This window comes from Lagopus muta, chromosome 13 (assembly GCF_023343835.1).
Source record: "Lagopus muta isolate bLagMut1 chromosome 13, bLagMut1 primary, whole genome shotgun sequence".
NCBI lineage: Eukaryota > Metazoa > Chordata > Aves > Galliformes > Phasianidae > Lagopus > Lagopus muta.
The window spans coordinates 16231592-16251196 of record NC_064445.1 but is presented as its reverse complement, the minus strand read 5'-3'; the positions used below and the strand labels follow the sequence as shown (position 1 = coordinate 16251196).

At 48.7% G+C, this 19605-nt stretch overlaps 4 protein-coding genes across 9 annotated transcripts; 3 read left to right on the top strand and 1 right to left on the bottom strand.

Annotated features, from left to right (window-relative positions):
* Positions 1-19: 19 nt before the first annotated feature.
* Positions 20-743, top strand: NDUFA1 (NADH:ubiquinone oxidoreductase subunit A1). The gene is made up of 3 exons (XM_048959812.1): positions 20-220; positions 354-443; positions 648-743. The coding sequence occupies exons 1-3, from the start codon at positions 119-121 to the stop codon at positions 666-668; spliced, it is 213 nt and encodes a 70-aa protein (XP_048815769.1). The 5' UTR covers positions 20-118; the 3' UTR covers positions 669-743.
* Positions 744-852: 109 nt separating this feature from the next.
* Positions 853-4763, top strand: AKAP14 (A-kinase anchoring protein 14). Of its 3 annotated transcripts, none has more exons than XM_048959808.1 (5): positions 853-2785; positions 2870-2961; positions 3105-3284; positions 4011-4063; positions 4368-4763. In XM_048959808.1, exons 1-5 carry the CDS (start codon positions 2674-2676, stop codon positions 4453-4455), a joined length of 525 nt encoding a protein of 174 aa, XP_048815765.1. In that variant the 5' UTR covers positions 853-2673; the 3' UTR covers positions 4456-4763. The 3 variants fall into 3 exon arrangements, with proteins under 3 accessions (XP_048815765.1, XP_048815764.1, XP_048815766.1); XM_048959807.1 differs by having other exon boundaries at positions 3102-3284; XM_048959809.1 differs by lacking the exon at positions 3105-3284.
* Positions 4764-6978: 2215 nt separating this feature from the next.
* On the bottom strand, positions 6979-10888 carry LOC125699855 (NFKB activating protein). Its single transcript, XM_048959840.1, has 9 exons — positions 10610-10888; positions 10255-10335; positions 9705-9778; positions 9394-9513; positions 9234-9279; positions 8748-8863; positions 8524-8599; positions 7899-8048; positions 6979-7260 (listed from the first exon to the last, which is right to left on the bottom strand). The coding sequence occupies exons 1-9, from the start codon at positions 10864-10866 to the stop codon at positions 7086-7088; spliced, it is 1095 nt and encodes a 364-aa protein (XP_048815797.1). The 5' UTR covers positions 10867-10888; the 3' UTR covers positions 6979-7085.
* Positions 10889-10963: 75 nt separating this feature from the next.
* ZBTB33 (zinc finger and BTB domain containing 33) lies at positions 10964-17956 on the top strand. 4 transcript variants are annotated; one of them, XM_048959440.1, is made up of 3 exons: positions 11007-11104; positions 14985-15102; positions 15211-17956. In XM_048959440.1, exon 3 carries the CDS (start codon positions 15213-15215, stop codon positions 17241-17243), a length of 2031 nt encoding a protein of 676 aa, XP_048815397.1. In that variant the 5' UTR covers positions 11007-11104; positions 14985-15102; positions 15211-15212; the 3' UTR covers positions 17244-17956. The 4 variants fall into 4 exon arrangements, with proteins under 4 accessions (XP_048815394.1, XP_048815397.1, XP_048815396.1 ...); XM_048959438.1 differs by lacking the exon at positions 11007-11104 and adding an exon at positions 14323-14392; XM_048959437.1 differs by lacking the exon at positions 14985-15102 and having other exon boundaries at positions 10964-11104.
* Positions 17957-19605: the final 1649 nt, after the last annotated feature.

Genomic DNA, 19605 nt, shown 5'->3' with positions numbered 1-19605 from the left:
AACTACAATTTCCGTCGTGCCCCGCGCGGCCAGGAGGTCTGCAGCTCCCTGCGCGGGGCGTGCTGGGTGTGCCCTCAGCCGAGCTGGAAGCGGGGACGGTGCTGGCGGTAGCGGCGCGATGTGGTACGAGATTCTGCCTGGCATGGCCATCATGGGCGTCTGCCTCTGCATCCCCGGTCTCTGCACCACCTTCATGCACCGGTGGTGCAACGGCGGCAAGGTCAGCGCTTCCGGACTGCCTCGGCCCTCCGAGGCTCTCGGGCCGCGGCCTGCCTCCCGACCCCTTTCCCTTCGCCTCCCGCTTTGCGCTCTCCCCGTGCCGCTCCGTAACGCGCAGCTCCGTGTGCCCGCAGGAGAAGAGGATTGCCCGCAATCCGTACCAATGGACGCTGATGGAAAGGGACCGGAGAGTGTCGGGGGTCAACAAGTACTACGTGTCCAAGGCAGGTGCTGGGCAGGGCCGTGCGCCCTGAGCTCCGTGCTGGGCACGGGGTGCTGCTGGGACAAGGGTTTTGTGATGGTTTGGGTGTGTGAGGAACGGGGGTTGAAAAGTGGCACGTTGAGCTGTGCCTTCTGCCCAGCAGACACGGTTAGGGGACAAGAGCTGTGCGTGTACTGCTGCTACTTGTTCACTCTTTCTTTTTCAGGGTCTGGAGAACATAGACTAAGGCAGCACACCTCAAAAGAAGCCACAGATCTGTATACGACAATCTAGGTCTCTAATAAATATATACATGTATTTACCCATTGTATCTGTGTTGCTGTAAGATTTGGATGGAATTAGTTTCCTCTGGAAAAGAGAAATTGCAAGATGTCAGATGTGGAAGTGAAATGCAGATCTTGTGTCACTTGTTGCAGATGAAAACAAATGATATTACATGGCACTCATAAGAGAGAAGCTAGAATATATTTATTTACATAATGTAGATATAACATAGTGATTTAACAGCAACTTCTCAAGATTTGGGATAAGTGGATACATTTGATTATTTACTGCATAGAGGGTAGGGTAAACACATAGGAGGCCCCCCCATTGAGTCACGAGGTTCAGAGTGGACACTCTTCCTTCTTAAACTTGATCAATGAAGGTAAAGAACCCAAGCACAGCTGGATCCACTCCTAGTCCTAGATTTGGTCAACAGTTTATGTCTAAATTATTATATGTGCACACTCAATCTAATATATAGTCTTAGTGAAGCTAGTAGAGCTTTCAACCAATATAAGATGTGATCTTAGCAAGGCTAACAAAGCCTAAAACGCACTATTAGTCACTTACCAAGGATGTGTATCAGCATGCTGTCTTGACATCAAGTACGAGATCTCTCACAGGCATAACCTCAACGGGATTCCCTACTCACGGGAAGATCCTGTTGTGCAGCCAGCTGCTGTGCAGGAGAGCTCAAGGTAGGCTTTTGGGCTGACTCCCTGTTTATGGGGTATGATTGACTCATAGCTGCCAGTTTGCTTTTTAGGAGCGTGCTCAATTGGTCTTCAGCTGTTGAACAAGGTGTCTGCTATCAGCTCTTTCAGGCCCCCAAGTCTGAGGCAGATTTGTGGTTGTTAACCTAGCTTAGCAAAAGCATTATCAGTACTGTTGCTCATTGTCCATTGGCCTTGTCTGTAAGGTCAGGTCTAAGGAGGCAGTTGAGGGAAGGAAGACCGTGGGTGGCAGGGAGCATACTGTTACATCACCACACTGAATGGAGTGTTTCACTGTGAGGCACAGGTGTGAACAACCAGAAACAATCAGATATTGAACAAGGCACAGTCACATGAACTAGAAATTTCTGAAACCACTGTGGCTGGAAAATTAAGCCGTAGCTACACAAAGGCTACAGAAATAGCACCAGGCTGGCAACAAACACCCCTTATATTGAGGATACCCAGCACTAGAAATTGTGTGTTAACTGTAGCTAAGCCTGTTTCTCCGTTCTACAGAAGTATTTTGGTAATGCAGTTTCGTTTATTTGCTTGTAGCCACACTGAAAAAGTAACAAATATTGTGGGAATAGAAAATACACGGATGTAAGCAGAGTTCTGAATTTACACCAGCATAAATGACAGCAAGCTTAGACTCAAATTTGCATCTGAATTCCTGCAAGGGGCGGTTGGGATGTGACTGAAGAGTTTCTCAGCCCTCCTGAGCAATACATCCGTCATGGTTTGTGCCCCCGAGCAGGGCCAGAAGCACCTGATGCTGCTATGGGGGCACTCTGTGCTCGGGCTCTACAAGAAGGTGGGTATGGGTAAGTCAGGCCTCCCAGCTGCTCAGGCTTCCTAAATACTGCCAGCCTTGCGTTTTATCAAAGCTGCCTGTTTGTTCCTGTGGCAAACCCCCCTGTCATGGAAGAGTGGCTGCTGGGGATTTTGCACCCTGCGTTTTATGAAAACGTCTGAAGCTTTTTCCATCAGCAGCCCTCAGGCTCTGAGGAGCTGTGTGCCAAGGAAGCTCTGTGCAGCAGGCTGTGTTTGCAGAGCTGCAGGCGGTTCCGTTCCCAAAATGTCCTTGGGCGGACTGTTGGCTCGTGGGTTGCCATGCCAACAGAACACAAAGAGCAGCGGTGGAGCTCTTCAGGCACTGCCAGCCACCACCTAACTGCGCTCCTCCAGTCCTCCCCCAGTCTGGGAAGGGCATTTCCAAGGTAACAGCTTCTCTTTCCAGAGGTCAAGACAATGGACAATGAAAATGAAAGTGCTGCCACTGAGAAGGTAGCACACACGATTGTGAAAAAGGCAATACGTACTGCGCAGGAATATTATCTAAATAATGTGCAGAAAGAAGAAGGTAAGGAGCTTGCTCTATTTGCCACGTCTTACTGTGTGTCAGAGCTTTCCCAGAAGGATTTTCACAGCATTTTATCCTTTTCAGAAGCTGAATACGCCGTCAGAAATATTCAGTGGACAACATGTGAAGACTTCTCAGTGGAGAGGGGACAGCAGCAAATCGAAGAATACATTTCCGTGAGTGACAATCCCAACCACCCAGTTAGACTGTGCCCTCTCACTGTTGAACAGTGAAAAACTAAATAAAAGCACCCCAGTTCCTTTTAGCACCTCCCTTTGGTTATGTCTGCTGGACAGAGCATGCTCTGGTTGTTCAGCAGACATGGGAGCTTCACAAGAGCTGGCTTCACTGCTCAGAGTTTCTCTGGGAAGAAGATCTGCAGTACAGCAAGAAGTACCACTATAGAGTTCTCTGGAGCATCCCAACACGCAGAAAACCCATCCCACTAGCAACAGCAAGCACCTATTTTGTGATAGAGATCTCAAAAATCAAACCTGCCGTAAGTATTCAGAAGTGGCACACAGCAATCCTTTAAGGCACAGCAGCCAAACACCAGCTTTCTTTACCTTGAACGAGAGGAAGCAGTAATTTCAACAGTTCTAGCCTCTAACAACAGATCTTTGGAGTTAAAGTTTGTAACTATGCTCCAAAAGGACTTTATCTTCCAGACAATATTTAATATTTTTGCCTTGTTATATTCTGGAAAAGGCTTGAGAAAACTAATTTGTAAAGCATAATATTCTAAAGGTATTTCCTCCTGTTTACTTCCTCCTTTAAGTTTCCATTGCACTTGTTACTGAAATTCTTTAATTAATCACATTATGTACACTTCCACAGCTCAGTATTCACCTGTATGATGGTATTTTGTGACTCAAGACCAAACTGAACCTGCACAGTGGAGGCTTTTATGTCCCCTGTTGTCGTGCTGTACCATAGCCTTTCTAGCTGGGGGTTATGAACCCCCAAGCAGCAACCCAGAAATCACTGCCACTGGTCACAGATCTTATCCTAGCACAGAATTAACATTGGAATTTCTGAGTCATTCCCTTATGAAGAGAAAATTTAGAGGCCATAAATCAAAATTTGAAATGGTGCTAATCAGTATCAGAAATGTTGCACGGAGCTGTTTTTGAAGGGACAGATTTTAGTTCTCATCTAATCAAAACATTTCTTTTTTTGGTCCTGTAGCTCAGTATGTGAACTTCACCCTGTCTCTCTCTTGCAGACCCTGCCTGTGGAGGTATTCTTCTTTCTGGAGTCCAGCAGGCTGATTCACAGGTATGCACCATTGCTTCTCTATCACTGCCATGACTGGGGGGTTCTAGCAAGCTGTTCCTTGCCAAAAAACAAGCAAGAAGCCTGGTGTAAATGAGAAGTTCACACTAATATCAGAGAGGCAGATGTCAACATTTTGTTAAGCAAAACCAAAAGACCCTGCCTTCACTCTACCACAAGTGTGAGCAGCCACACCTGCATTCTACATAATGAGTTTTTAATAGCTTTGTGCAGTTCCAGCAAGCATTAATTTTTGGAGCACATAGGCATTTTTCTTGCTATTTGCCCTTTTTACTCTCTCCTGCAGACCAGAGCACTGTCGATTTAGAGAAAAGTGGTTGAAGGACATCATTGAAAATAAAATCATACTCAGAGAAAGGCTTAAATTACCATGAACAGCTCCAACTCTGTTGGTATTTTGAGGAGAATCAACGCGACGAAGGAAAAAAGGTTATTTCTTCTTAACTTGTGGATTAACTTGTAGGTGTGGAAGCAGAATTAAATCAATGTTAAACTATGGGCTGAGCTGGCTGCTGTTTTACACGACAGTCCTTTGCAAATATGGGTGAGTGCAACAGGTCAGACAGAACCAGGCTCCAGCGTGCAGACAGGAAGAAGCAGCTGGGCTGGGTTTGCCATTTGAGTGCCAGACCTGCAGAACTCTAGGGCAAAAAGAAGTTACAAGACTTATCAGGGCAAGGAAGCGGTTGGATGTTCGCAGCCAGAAGGTTGTGGATGGTTTTGGTTGTGGAAGGTTGTTGTGGATGGTTGTGGAAGGTTATGGATCCAAGTTGAAGGAGGGAAGATTTAGGTTGGATGTTAGGGGGAAGTTCTTTACTAGGAGAGTGGTTAGGCCCTGGAACGGGCTGCCCAGGGAGGTTGTGGATGCCCCGTCCTTGGACGTGTTTAAGGCCAGGTTGGACGGGGTCCTGGGCAACCTGATCTGAATGTGGATGTTTGGTGGCCCTGCTAGGCAGGGGGTTGGAACTACATGATCCTTGGGGTCCCTTCCAACCCAGGTGATTCTGTGATTCTGTTGTGATCAATGGCTTTATGTTCAGGTGGAGGCTCATGATGAATGGTGTCCTCCAGGGGTCCACCTTGGGACCAGTGCTCTTCAACATCTTTATCAATGACACGGATGATGAGATTAGCTGATGAGAGAGTGGTGCAGGTGACACGACAGAAGGAAGAGATGCCATCTAGAAGGACCTGGACAGGCTTGAAAAGTGGGCCCATGAGAAGTTCATAAAGTTCAACAAGGCCAAGAACGAGGTGTTGCAATTCCATCAGGACAATCCCAGCTGTGTATACAGTCCGGGAGAACACACTGAGAGGGTGGAGAAGGGCTTGGGGATTCTGGTGGACATGAGCCATCAGCATGGTCTTGTAGCCTACAAGGCCAACAGTGTAAACAGTGTACTGGGCTGCATCAACAGAGGGGTGGCAACAAGATGAGGAACAGGATTGTTGTCCTCTGCTCTGCCCCCACGAGGCCCCACCTGGAGTACTGCCCAGGGCCCCAGCACAAGAAGGATGCAAAGCTGTTATACTGGGTCCAGAGGAGGCCATGAAGATGCTCATAGGGCTGGAGCACCTCTCCTCTAAAGAAAGGCTGAGGGAGCGGGGCTTGTTTAGCCTGGAGAAGAAAGAGCTTCACAGAGTCCTCATTGTGGCCTTTCAGTACCCAAAGGGGCCTATTGAAAATATGAGGACAGACTCTTTGTCAAGGAATCTTCCCGGAGGTCGTGGCTTTGAATTCAGAGAAGAGAGATTAGGTTAGATACTTGGAGGAAATTCTTTGCTCAGAGAGTGCTGAGGCCCCGGCCCTGCTGCCCGGAGCTGTGGGTGCTCATCCCTGGAGGTGCCCAAGGTCGGGCTGGATGGGCCTTGGGCAGCCTGAGCTGGGGGGAGTCAGGACTTCAAGGTCTCTTCCAACCCAAGCCATTCTGCGATTCTATTATTTTCATTACATAAACATTCAAGTCATCTCCGCTGCCAAAACTACAACACAGACGCAAGAAGAAAAAAAATACCCTCAAGAATACATTCTGTTTTTAAATACATTTCAGAAAAAATACCTCCCTTCTTTTTGGAAATACACAGTTGAATCAAAGGTAGCCACCATCAGCAGCCTCCTGAGTACAGTTTTAAAAGAGCCATGCCGTGCTATTGAAACAGGCCAAATGAAAATAACACAGAAGTTAAAATAAGGCTTTAATCTAGAACATTTCCATAGACAAAATAAAATAAAATAAAAGATACTTCCTTGTTACCACCTGTCTACAACCAGGTTCCAACCACTGCACCCCACTGCTCCAGTACCTATGTATAACATAGTAGAAATAGAAGCAAGCAACTTACTTGTTTACCACAGGCTTTGGTAGAATCCAGACCAGACCTCGCTACTACTGTTACTGTCATCTTACTCCCCAGTTGCAGTCTGCTTCCTTTAAAGTAACTGAAGGTAATCTATATTAAATTACAAACCTATTTCTATTTACAAGTGTACTTGGAATCACAAAACAAACTCAACGTTCTTTTGATTAAAAAAAAAAAAACAACTATCTAAAACTTATGAAAAATACATAAACAGGAATTTAGGGATTCCTTAATTTTCATAACCATCAGTAGCAGCTTGCTTGTGATGGCCAATCTACTCTCATTAATGAGAAAAAGTGCAAAACTGCACTTATCAGCATCAGCAGCATGTTCCACAGCTCTCCCATGGAATCCACCTGCTTGTCCAATTCCAAGTGAGCGCAGAACTTCACTGCCTCCAACCTTCCTTGCCTGTTCCTTCCCTGTAATCTTTCAATTTACAGGTATTCCTTGCAGGTGGTGAGCAAATCATCCAAGAAAATCTGATGGAAGTAATCCTGTTTTCTTGATACAAATCACCAGTGCCTGGGGCTGGTCCTGTTGGGTGAAAGGCACTGCAGCACTTGCAGCTTTTTTCAAATCACAGCTGGAACAGGTCAGCTGCTGCTTGACAGCATCTATGGCATACAGTTCAAATGGGGAATTATTTTTCTTCTTTGCCCTTAGTCTTTCTGTAGACCATCTCTCGAAAGCTTGCAAGGATCTTATTCTCTCTTTTTCTCCTCTCTTCCTGGTTGAAGGAAGCCAGAGCTCTCTTTTCATCCGCACTGTAAATTTGGTTCTCCTTACGCAGACGCACAGCTTCCATTCGACGATGTCTGTGGGGGAAAATATTGCATACATAAGCACAGGCAGAAGGATGTAATGCCCCATCACAGCCTCCATCCATTAACTAACCTGAAGGTTTTGAGGGCTAATAAACAAAGACACCTAAACCAGAGAACCCAAACTGCACAGAGACCTCCAAGGAATGAGCATGGCTGAGCTGACTTCTGAGGGTGTCTGCTCTGAGGCAGTGAGCAGGAAGTCCTTCATGATCCCAGGTTGTCAGGGTGCCAGCTTGCCAAAATACAAATGAACCTCCTTTTGTGCTGGTAGAAAAAGAAGGTATGGCAAACCTCCCACACTGATTTGTCTCACACCGAAGAGGCAGCGCACAACCTCTGCTGTCCAAACACACAACCCTTAAGCCATCAGAGACAAGCATCTCATTTGAAATAAAGAGAATTAGAAGCACGCTATCTGGAAATAATTGTTATTCTTCAGGAACAAGTGACCTTAAGAAGCTATGCATCTGTATGTAGCAGTAGAGTTCAGCATACGTACCTGGAAGCACGCACAGAGCACACGCTCCTCAGAGCTTTCAGCTAGAGCCTGGAAGCAGCTTTTCAGCAGGCCAACAAAGGAAGCAGCTTTGGAAAACGTTACTGAAACATGAGCATCACCAAAAACATACCTGCTGCCACTCATTACGTAACCGGAGCTCTCAAACGAAGCAATTTCTTCACTGGTCAAACCAATCTCCCCTCTCCGAGGTATGCGTTTCCCTGCTTTTACGTACTCTGCCATTGCTGCACCTTCACCTGGCAACAGGGCATGCCCATAGCTGAAGGAATAAGCAAAGAGATAAACAGCAGGGATTTTAACCAGTCTCAACTGGAGGGATTCTGAGCTAAACATCCAGCTTCCCTAATCATTACTGGCTGCAGCAACATTTTAAGGATTTTCCCAATCTTTCCCAAGTCTGTTCTCATTTCATCCTTAAGGCTAATCTTAGCAAGAACATTTTAAGTAACCAGTTTAATAAGTTCTGGTTAAATAGTAATAAAGGCTGCATAAAGTCACAAGACTGCAGAGCGTTAGAGTAAAGGCACTTTACTGAAGTAAAGATGAATTAGTTTTCTACGAATCCAGGCTAAAATACATAAAACAGACTTTTCTACTTGAAGCACCATTACCACTTCTGCCTTAGCTTCTGTTACTGCACCCCTCTCCGACATAAGTCATTCTGCAGTCTTTTTGAGCAGAAATCTTCACTCTAGATCTACTTGATTTGATCGAGGTACCATTGAAGTACTCACTTCAAAGGCCGGTCATCTTGAGACGCGTGTGTTTTGGGAGCTTCTGGTCCAATCAAGCTATCGGCTTCTGTATTTTCTGCAATGATCAAACAGCAAAGCAGATGAACACTGTGCCTGTTCTTTGTTATCAGAACAGTCAACAGCTCAGCAAACACTGAACAACAACAACAAAAAAAGCATGAAAAGAACACCAACAAGTTTCAAGACAAATTTACGGGACCTACTTGATCTCTCAATCCAGAGATCTTCCCCTTGAAGCGTTTCATCATCAGAATCTTCACTGCTTGAATCACTGGATTCCTTCCGGCTCTTTTTATTTTTCTTTTTTTTATACTTCTTCCTGCAATAAAGTCAAAGTTATCCACCAAAATTTAAGATGAAAGAACATGTTGGGACTCACACTGCAGTTATGAGTTTCTCGAGGTACCTTCCACCAAGGACAGTCTGCATTTATATTGTCTGATTGAAAACAACTGATAGTTAAGGACAACCTATCCACTGTTATGCCTTTCATACAACACTAGAAAGTGCCTCCCTGTGTTTGAAGGATCTCTCTGTGCTCTATGATTCTGTACATTTGAAGCCAGTCAGATTATGTTTGTCCAACAGCATTTATGGCTCTCATTACAGGAGTGCTCAGCCTCCCTCAGTTCCTGCTAAGACAGTGCTTAAAAGCAGATGCAATTACATTCAACAGCCTGGAAACTTACTTCCTGTGCTTCCTTTTCTTCTTTTTGCTTTTCTTTTTATCTTCGTCTGAAAACAAACAAACAAAAAAAAGGAAGATCAAAAAAAGTACCCTGTGAATAAATAACTGCTTCTGCCACAACGCCTCAGCACACATCTCAGGCATGATTTCTTTTTTCTTACCACTGGAGCTCTGGTCGGACTCGGACTCGCTGTCACTGTCCTCAGAATGTTTTCTGTGTTTTCGTTTGGAAGCCTTTCGCTTTTTCTTCTTTCTTTTCTTCTTCTTTTTCCTTTTTTCCTCTGGCATGTTTTCAAAAGATAATGTTAGAGAAAAATGAAGACTTAGTCCCACGTATACATCTGGACTTTCCCAAAGCAAGGAGGCCTATCACTCACTTCAACCAAAGCCAGTGAACTTCCTGACAGCAACAGCAGCAGATTCTGGGTAGCTACTGGTTATCAAAATGAGTTGTACAAACAAAGCCAAATACCTTCTGAGCTGGAATCCGAAGAGCTACTCTTGGATTTTGCCTCTTCGTCTTCTACTGGTGTATGCTCATCAGAACTGAAGAAAGTAAGTTTGCTTTTTAAAATCTATTTTGTAGTATTTAGTAACTAAAGATCAAGTGCACACATACTCTGAAACACATGCTTGCAGATCTCAAGCCAGTACTTGCAACAGAGCAAACTGTGCAACGGCCAGTGTGCAAGAGAGCAACTGCTTTCAGAACCACAGCACAACAGGCACCTAGGCTACAGTACAGAATGAATGGCTTGGGTTGAAAAGGACCATAATAATCATCTAGTTTCAAGGCCCCCAAAGGAAATCACATAATTGTGTCACATCTTGTGTAACTGGTATGCTGGGATTATTTGAATGATGTCAGAGTTTGCTTATGTTGGTTCAGATGCTTCTGACACAATGAACTGTGGCAACTGGGGCAGTGGAGGGCTAATGCAGTACTGGGAATTCTTCTAGAATTGGTATCATAAAAATCAGAGAGAAAAAAAAAAACAGTGAAAAGCTAGACTGTGCCTTACTCAGGGTCAGGAACCTTTGGTGAAAGCCCCCAGACTTCAGGTGCGCCCAGCTCTCCGATTCTCTCTCTCTCATTCAGTCTCCTGGAATGAAGCACACTGTTATCGGAGGCCACCATGGTGCACCCGGCAAGCACCTGCTGGAAGTCTTACACTTGCAGGCACGTTCGACGTCCTTGAGAAAGGGAGTTAAAAACAACCGCAACCCAACCCATGCCCGCAGGCCGAGCGAGCAGAGGCCGCCCCGGCACACAGGAGTTCGGGCACCGACAACGGCTGCCAGCGGGCAGCAATACGTGCCGTTGGGCAGGGAGAGGCCGCAGCCCCGTCTGGCCCCCGGCTCGCGGGCGGTACTCGCCTCTGCCGCAGGATCTCCTCCTTCTCCTTCTCGTAGTACTCGGGCCAGGCCTTGCCGTGGTGGTGGTGGCCGTAGTGCCCGGAGGCGCGAGGCCCGCCGGGGCTACGCTCCCGGGAGCGGGACCAGCTGCGGCTCCGCCGGTGGCAGCCGCGCCGCGAACCGTTGCGAGAGCGGGACCGAGAGCGGGACCGGGAGCGGCGGCCGCGACGCTCGGGGCTGGCGACGGGCGGGCTGCGAGAGCGCGACACCGGCGCCATGATGGCGCGGCGGCACTTCCGGGTGGCGCGGCGGCACTTCCGGCGGCCGCCGCGCCTGGTTGCGCTGCTCGGCCGGCGGCGGGCGGCGGCGGAAGCGGGGCAGCCCCGCCCGCGGGGCGCATTGCCCCAGCCGCCCGTGCGGCAACGCGGCGCCGCGGCGGCGGCGTTCCCGGCAGCGGCGGGGCCGTTCTTTTGTCACCGCCCGGCAGCATGGAGGCGCGGGCAGAGCCGCGGCCAGGTAAGGCGGTGCGGGCCTGGTGCTGGGCCGGGGAGCCGGAGGGGAACGGATCCCCGTGAGGGGCGGGCGGGCGGAGGGTCTCGCCAGGGCGCGATCCCCGGTGCCGGCCGGCCGCTCTCCCCGCGCTGTTCTCGCGCCTGTCCCGGGTCGGTCCGGCCCCCGTCGCTGTCGGAACGGCTGTCAGCGTGGGCCGGCCTCGTTCCCGCATCGCCACCGCGGGTCCGTACCGAGGAGGAAGGCCGATCACGGGTGTTAGCGCGGGTGCGCGTGGCCGCATCGACACGGGGACGGGCCGGACGGAACCGCCGCTCCCCGTGCCCGAGCGCTGCCCGCTGCCGCCCGCCCAGCCCAGCCGCAATACGGCTGTTATTTACGCGGCGCCGCGTGGCTGCCGTTTGCTCGCGGCAGGGTCGTGCGAACGAGGCAGATGGGGGCCTGCAGCGGCTTTTGTTGTGCCAGCTGAGGCCGTGCTGTGGGATTCTGCCCAGCTCAGCGCCGGGCGGAGCAGTGGGTGCCTCCACGTCAGTGCCGGCACTGGCAAAACGAGGACTGGGATATCTGGAGTATTGCACAGCTCTGCTGCCCGGCGCTGAGCTGGGCAGAACACACAGGTTATACAAGCCGTGCATACACAGCGTGTAACAGCACCTGCAATTGCTGCTACGGCCAATGAAAAGTGTCACTGGGCTCTAAATTCAGTTGTGTGAGGCTTTATATAATAGAATTGTCAGAAAAAACGCTTTCTGAAAATCCCTTGAAGGATGAATGATGGGAATTGGCATTTTAGACTCCTGCAGACACATTTGAAATTCCACAGTGAAATCACATCTCTGTTCCTGAAAGCTTTTTTACTCTTTAATTTGGATTTTATTGAAGTGCCCAAGCAGAAGTTCATTGGCCGATCCATCCAGTGTGATTTATTGTAATCTAAAACACATTTTTCATGACAGAGAACATTTCTCTCTCTCTCTCTTTAAAACAAGTCTTTAAAACAAATTCTTGTTCCCACAAACTTCCATTATAAAAAAAGAAGAGGCCTCTTCAAATTGCTTAACCGACAACTTGGTGCTGAACTTCATTTCCCTTCTCAAAAGCTTGCATGTCACTTCTCAACATTTCTAGTTCCTTTTTGTAGAGACCCCATTCCATGCATCTTTTCCATGCATCCAAATAAGAGCTGCTTTGTAATTCTTACCCCCTTTACCTGAACACAACCTTAAGTTGTACGCTCTAGATGCCCTTCTTGTCAACATCTTAGAAAAAATGCTTCATTTAATTTGTCACTGTATACGTTTTTATGTGAGTTAAATCACCATTTTCTATGCTAATCTGAAAGAGGCCTTGCTGGGCCAGCGGGTAAGGAGTTCAGAACTCGTTTTTGAGAATTCCAGAGCACTGCTCCTTCCAAATCAGTGCTTCTCTTTATCTGTACATTCTCCTGTTAGTTTTTAGAAAGGGGATTGGCAGTGAGGAGAAGAAACTCCTTAAATCTGAAGGATGAAAGGCTAAAAAATGGTTTAATTTGAACCATCAGACATTTTTGGATGATTTAAAAAAAATGCTCATCATGTTATTTTCATCGAATATAACTTTCTGTATAAAGATGACTGAAGACCTGTATCAAAGGACACAAATCAAAGGAAGCGTTGGATGAGGAAGGAGAACCTGCCTTTCCCCCTGGTTATTCTTTCCTGTTATTCTTTTTCCTTGCTCAGCTCTCAGGAAAAGCTTAGAAATGTTTATTTCTAAACTGGTTTTGTAACATTTTGATCTGAGGCCTCTCTTTAAAGAGGCAGCTCTGCTGCAGGCTGTGCAGAGGCAGGGAGTGGGCATGGTACAGGGGTTTTCTCCCCAGAAGGGCTCCAAAGGCTGGGCAGGACCATTTCATTGCTGATGGGACTGCTGTCATTGGTGTCAGGTGTGCTGATGGTTTTGGTTGGCAGTGACGGAAGGCGCTTCATAGAATCACATAGAATCACATAGAATCACAGAATGGCCCGGGTTGGAAGGGACCTCAAGGATGATGAAGCTCCAACCCCTCCACCACAGGCAGGGCCACCAACCTCCACATTTCACAGCAGCCCAGGCTGCACAGGGCCCCATCCAACCTGGCCTTGAACACCTCCAGGGATGGACGGGGCATCCACAGCCTCTCTGGGCAGCTGTTCCAGCATCTCACCACTCTCTCTGTAAAGAACTTCCCTATGACATCCAACCTCAATCTTCCTTCCCTCAACTTTTTCCCCTTGTCCTGCAGTTATCTACCCTTTCCGAGAGTTGATTCCCCTCCTGTTTGCAGGCTCCCTTTAGGTACTGCAGGCTGCAATGAGGTCACCCCGCAGCCTTCTCTTCTCCAGGCTGAACAAGCCCAGCTCCCTCAGCCTGTCTTTGTAGAGGAGGTGCTCCAGTCCCCTGATCATCTCTGTGGCCTCCTCTGGACCCTCTCCAACAGCTCCCTGTCTTTCTCATACTGGGGGCTCCAGACCTGGACACAGTGCTGCAGATGGGGCCTCACAAGAGCAGAGTAGAGGGGGACAATCACCTCCCTGTCCCTGCTGGCCACCCCTCTGCTGATGGAGCCCAGGATCCCATTTGCTTTCCAAGCTTCAATGCACACTGCTGGCTCATGTTCAGTTTTTCAGCCATCAGGGCTTGGCAGATGTGAGTCTTCAGAAACATCCAGAACCCCACGTTGTAGCCGCGGAGTCTGTAGGAACAAAAGGAGCAGATCAGGAACCGCAGACGAAGCGTGGTGTGATCTCGGTGCTCTCTGAGCACTGACAAGCACCGTTTCCAGAGGCTGCTCGGACGGCCGCCCGCGGGCCGTGCCTGGGAGCCGCTTTGCGTCAGGACGTGTGAGCGCGGCTCCTCCGTGGCGCCCCGCACACAGCACGAGCCGGGCCGTGCCTCCTGCCGAGACGCCGGGGCTCTTGGCGCCGCTCGTTCCTCCGCGGCTCTGCGCACGCGACCCGACGCAGGGCAAGGGCTGGGCGGCTAGAGAGAGGCGGCGGGAGCGTCGAGGTCGACGGCCGCCCCGAGGCTTCGACGGACGCGGCGGCCGCTCCCCCCTCTCGCTGCCCGAGAGCTCCCGAAGGCTGTCGAAGCCGTTCGGGTCGCGGAGCCGAAGGCTGCCGAGCGCGCTCGGGCGGAGTGCCGGGCCAGCGGGGCAGGGCAGCGCGCCGCAGCGCCCCCTGTCGGCTGCACTCGGGGAGCAGCGCCCGAGCCCGAAGAGCGGCTGCCGCGGCGGGGCCGGTGCCCGCGAGCGCGGGGCGGCGCGGCGGGTGCCAGGTAAGGCGGGCCGCGGTCCCGCTCCTCGCGCCGCGATTCCCGCGCCGCGGTTCGTTCCTCTCCTCTGCTCCTGCCGCCCCCGGGGGCCGCTCCGCCCGCCTCGCCTCGAGCAGGAAGCGGCGGCGGCGGCGGGCACGGCCCGGCCGCGCGGCGGGGCCCCTTCGGCGCTGGGCCGCGGGCGCTCGGGTCCGGGCGCTAGGCGGCCGTCGGCCCGCTATGAGCCGCGCGGGGCTCCGGGAGCGGGGAGCCGCCGCTCGTGTCCCCTCGCGGCCTCTGGGGCGCCGAGGTCAGGCGCTGCCCGGGCCGGTTCTGCACCGCGCTGCCGCCGCGCCGGGGCCTCCTGCGGGAACGAGCCGAGCTGCGTGAAGAGGGGCGAAACCGACGCTTGTGGGGCGCGGAGGTGAAGGGCTGGCGGCTGCCCGCCCCATCGAGGTGGCCGCCTGCCCCGCTCGCGCTGCGCGGCCCTTGGAGAGCTGGGTGCTCCCGAGCTTCTCGTAACTGCATGGAATACATTCAGATGTCTGTAATGTTCAGCCTTTCGGGGAAGCCCGGTCTCGCATCTTCTTCCTTCTCAAATTTACCTCGTTTGCAGGCTTTTCGCCTGGCAGGAGCAGAGGGCATGTTTAGGACTGCTCGTGCCTCGTGTGGACAAACACTGCATCTGCACGGCGCCCTGATGTACGAGCTTATGAACAACACCTCACGCTGAGGTTTGTTTTTTTAGAGGATGGAGTAAACTGTAAACGCGGAAATACTGTCGTGCAGTTAAAGCTCTACATCTGTGGTTTTGCTTGATCCCTGTTACTTTCTTTTTACAGGAATGGAGGGGGAAAAACTGATTTCTGCAACAGACACGCAGTATTCTAGTTCGCTCCTTCAGTCTTTGAACGAACAACGCGGCCATGGGCTTTTCTGTGATGTTACTGTTATCGTGGAGGACCGGAAGTTTCGAGCTCACAGAAACATTCTTTCTGCCTCAAGCACGTATTTCCATCAGCTTTTGTCGGTGGCTGGGCAAGTAGTTGAATTGAGCTTTGTGAGAGCTGAGATTTTTGCGGAAATACTTAACTATATGTATAGTTCCAAAATAATCTCTGTTCGAGCCGACTTAATTGATGAATTGATTAAATCGGGACAACAGTTGGGTGTTAAATTCCTAGCTGATCTGTCCGTAACGCCATGTGATGGAAGGAGCGTGCCAGGTGAGGTCAAAGATGGTGCTTCAGAAACTTCATCTTCTGGCCCCACTCAAAAGGATGCTGAAACACAAGTACCTGCCATCAGGCAGGAGGGTCGAGAGGTGACGGGTTGGATGCCAGTTATAACTGAATCGTTCTCTCTACATGGCATAGCCTACGAGACTCCAAAAATAACAGTGACTGATTCAGATGATGATGATGATGTCATCTTTTGCTCTGAGATTGTTCCCCCTAAAGAATGTACTAAAGATGCAAATGCTGCAATCCAGAACCAGCCTTGCCCAAATGCGCCTGGAGTTTCTGACCAAAAATCTGGTGGTGGTGGTGGCTCCCCGCTCTTGACCACGTCAACTCAAAAACTTACTTCCTGTGCTAATCAGCTGAATCCAAACCAAGCACTGTCAAGTGCTGAGTCGCTTGTCCCTGTGACACCGCAGCATTCGACAACTGAGCTCATTTTGCTGAATCGGCCTCCAGTTAACCCCTCAGCCAGCGTCAGCTCCTCACATCAGACGCACGTTCCCCCTACGATTAATTTGGTTGAGGAGAGCCAGAAGCCTTCTGAGAAAGGACCCTCAAAGGAAGTGGAAACAGCTGCTGTTGATATAGAAGAGGTGGTCGAGGACAATGATGATGTTATCAGCTCCTCTAGTCCTAGTTCAGCCAGCAACAGCTCTTCGGTTCAGCAACCTTCTGTACCCAAAGCGGCGACTTCTGAAGGATCTGGAGTACAGAAAAAACAGGTTGTTAAGTTTCCACAAGAGCAATCTTCTAAACCTGGAGAATTTAAAATAAAAATCTCAGATGTCCTTACTGGAAACAACAAGGAATTCGGTCCAGGTATAGCGTCGAAACATGCGGGAGAAGGGCAGAAAATCATAACGTTAGATACGGCAACTGAAATAGAAGGCTTGTCCACAGGCTGCAAGGTATATGCAAATATTGGGGAGGACACTTACGACATAGTCATTCCGATTAAGGACGATCCTGAGGAAGGGAAAGCCAAGCCTGAGGAAACCCCTAAAACGTCTGATGGCGATTCCTCAAGCAGGAAACGCATGAAAGTAAAGCACGATGACCATTACGAGCTGATCGTGGATGGAAGGGTCTACTACATTTGTATTGTATGTAAGAGGTCGTACGTGTGTCTGACGAGTTTACGGAGACATTTCAATGTTCATTCCTGGGAGAAGAAGTATCCGTGTCGATACTGTGATAAGGTTTTCCCTCTTGCAGAGTACCGGACGAAGCATGAAATTCACCACACTGGTGAGCGGAGGTACCAGTGCTTGACGTGCGGCAAGTCTTTCATCAACTACCAGATCATGGCCTCTCACATAAGGTCGGTTCACAGCCAAGACCCCTCGGGAGATACCAAGCTGTATCGACTGAATCCTTGCAAGTCTTTGCAGATCAGACAGTACGCATACATCTCCGATCGCTCGAGCAGCTTGCCGGTAATAAACGAGAACAGGATCGTGTATCGCGTTGACGCAGCAAAGAACGGCACTGAGGGAACGGCATCGAATGCTCCAGGCAAACAAATGAGCTGGGATGACATTTTTGTTCCGCAGGGAAACGATGCAATTTTTAAGCAAAATCAATCAGAGGGTAGTACTGAATTTGAGTTTGTAATACCAGAATCTTACTGACGTGCATTACATGCTGGGAAAAAGCTTCAGTGAGTACATAGTGCAGTTTTTATAAACAGTCTGTTAAAAAACAAATTGCTCAGAGTGAGAACAACGAGAACCTGTTTGACAAACTCATCAAATGGTAGTGCTTAGATGGATCGTTAGTAGCTGCAAATCATTTGTGGAAGCGATTCATTGGAAGGTTTACTTGAACACAGATTAAGACATTTCCAAGGAGCTGGCAGTGTTTGCAAGTATGTTCATTTTGATCAGAACACAGGGAAAAAGGTGGCTGGAAAAAGGTGCAGCTTTCTCCTAAAGAGTGAGAAATCTGATTTCTAAAGTAATTCAAGGTATTTCCTGTACCCATACTTAGATAAACCCTTTCTTTCATCTTAGCACTTTAATGCTGAATTGTGCTTCATGATTCATGAAGAAAACAGTAAGATTTTCTATGGTAATGTTTTCAATATCGAAGCATTGTGTTATTGTTCTGAATAGCGTGTTACCACAAGGGTCCAAAATGACTGATCCAGTAGTTTGGAGCAGTGCATTTTTAACTAGCATCTGAACTGTGCTTTTAGAAGCAATACGAATCATCTGTCCTCACGCAGGTATTCCTGCCAAGGAGAGATGCTCAATTTGGTCTAACTCGAACACGCTTTTAATTGTGTTGGATTATAGGATGGTAGGTGGGCTAGTCACTGGACCATTCTGTTTCACTCTTTTTTTATCAGGGAAAAAAGTACTCAGTAGTGGAGGAATCAAGAACACTCATGAACTTTTTTTTTCCTCTCTCCATTTAGAAAGGTTTCAGTGTGGTATAAAAACAAGTGATCGTCCCCATGATACCCAAAGGCTTTGAAATTTACTTAGAATGGAGAAATCCTCTGAGTGCTGCATCAGTGCTGAGGCTGCTGAGGATCTCCTGTTTGTCTTTGGCTAGATCTTTAGGTGGAACGGGAATTCTGTTGTTTAATTCTCCCATTTTTGGGGGGTGTAATCTTATGATAATATGTAACTGATGTTCAGAAAATGCCTGCCCTCATACTCCACTGTATCGTCTCTGCAATCGCCTGCTTGTCACCTGTTTGCACTTACAGGCTGCTTCTGTTGCTCCTTTTTTTCTCCTTACGTTCTCGGACAGTTAGAAAATAATTAGGAGAAATCCAAAAGGAGCAAGAGATGGAGGCCTGAGAAAAGCAGCAGTCGTAGCCTGGCACTTCAGATTTAGTGGCGTACTGCGTTTTTCTAAATGGCGAGATGAAAGCTGTTCAGGAATCCTGGCAGTCACTGAGGAAGGCTGTTGTGCATAATATTAGTTAGTTACCATTGCTCTCGTTGCTTAAAGCTTTTTATTTTCATGTTTCACGTAAGCATCTTGATCCTCTGACCTTCAGTGTTAAGGTTTTAGACATGCATTTTAGACATGCATGGCATTTAAATGGTAAATGGTTCAAATACAGCTTGGGTCATAAGAAGGGGTGCTGGAAAGGTGGGAGGAAGAGGAGAATCTTTACTTTTTACACGTGATACTCAGCACTTCTGTTCCATAGGCCAAACATGTTACATGTGTGGTTGTTCTCCAGACGTGTCACAGCCCCTTTGAATGTAAGGGGTTTTGCCTTCAGATGCTACGTGTTGGATGTAGTCTGAGATGGCATTTCAGCAGCCTCACGAGAGTTAAGTACCGACTGCCCAGAGCAGCTGGCTGCATGCTACATAGGAATGTCTTGAACTTACCATGACACATGCAATGGTTTTGCTGTGGACGTGACACGTGTGGAGCGAAGCACGCGCTGCAGAGTGTGCATTCAGTTGTACTGAAAAATAGTGGCTACAAATATTTGCTGCTGATGTACTAAAAAACTTTAAACTGTGCCTACTAAAGGTCTCTTTTTGGAGGAAAACTGGAAAATTAGGGCTTTGTAACTGTATTTCTGCTAGAAGACTCGTGCGTGCGTGTGTCTCAGGGTCTTCAGTTTTCCTTGGAAGTGATTTTTGAAATCCAAAGTCCAGAGGTCACATAAAGCGTTGTTTTTTTAAGTTCACTATTTATTGATTTGGAAACACATCAGATCCCTTCTTTTTAAACTTTTTTTACAGGGCCATGAGCATTTGTATTTAAATTTCTGGCTATTGCACCCTTGTATTTGTTTGTTTTTAACATTAAGCTTCCAGACTAACTTAATGAAAGGCGTTACGCGACTCCTAGGAAATCGGCCTTGGGGGAAGGAAAGGAAAAGATGGAATCTGAGAAACCACTAGCATAGAACTGGACCATTTCAGAGGTGCAGCAGCAAACCTCACGGCCATTCTCACACAGCCAGCAACCCGAGGGGATGTGCTGCAGAATGTCCTGGCGGGGGCTGCGTCGGCA

What these genes read in the sequence shown, in the direction of transcription:
- NDUFA1 (XM_048959812.1), top strand. Translation starts at nt 119, where the DNA reads ATGTGGTACGAGATTCTGCCTGGCATGGCCATCATGGGCGTCTGCCTC. An exon ending in GGTGGTGCAACGGCGGCAAG is followed by an intron (nt 221 to 353) that starts GTCAGCGCTTCC and finishes GTGTGCCCGCAG; the next exon opens with GAGAAGAGGATTGCCCGCAA. An exon ending in ACAAGTACTACGTGTCCAAG is followed by an intron (nt 444 to 647) that starts GCAGGTGCTGGG and finishes TTTCTTTTTCAG; the next exon opens with GGTCTGGAGAACATAGACTA.
- AKAP14 (XM_048959807.1), top strand. Translation starts at nt 2,674, where the DNA reads ATGGACAATGAAAATGAAAGTGCTGCCACTGAGAAGGTAGCACACACG. An exon ending in TCTCAAAAATCAAACCTGCC is followed by an intron (nt 3,285 to 4,010) that starts GTAAGTATTCAG and finishes TCTCTCTTGCAG; the next exon opens with ACCCTGCCTGTGGAGGTATT. An exon ending in TCCAGCAGGCTGATTCACAG is followed by an intron (nt 4,064 to 4,367) that starts GTATGCACCATT and finishes TCTCTCCTGCAG; the next exon opens with ACCAGAGCACTGTCGATTTA.
- LOC125699855 (XM_048959840.1), bottom strand. Translation starts at nt 10,866, where the DNA reads ATGGCGCCGGTGTCGCGCTCTCGCAGCCCGCCCGTCGCCAGCCCCGAG. An exon ending in TCTCTGGATTGAGAGATCAA is followed by an intron (nt 8,600 to 8,747) that starts GTAGGTCCCGTA and finishes TGATCATTGCAG; the next exon opens with AAAATACAGAAGCCGATAGC. An exon ending in CAAGATGACCGGCCTTTGAA is followed by an intron (nt 8,049 to 8,523) that starts GTGAGTACTTCA and finishes TTATTCCTTCAG; the next exon opens with CTATGGGCATGCCCTGTTGC.
- ZBTB33 (XM_048959437.1), top strand. Translation starts at nt 11,077, where the DNA reads ATGGAGGCGCGGGCAGAGCCGCGGCCAG. An exon ending in GCGGGCAGAGCCGCGGCCAG is followed by an intron (nt 11,105 to 15,210) that starts GTAAGGCGGTGC and finishes TTCTTTTTACAG; the next exon opens with GAATGGAGGGGGAAAAACTG.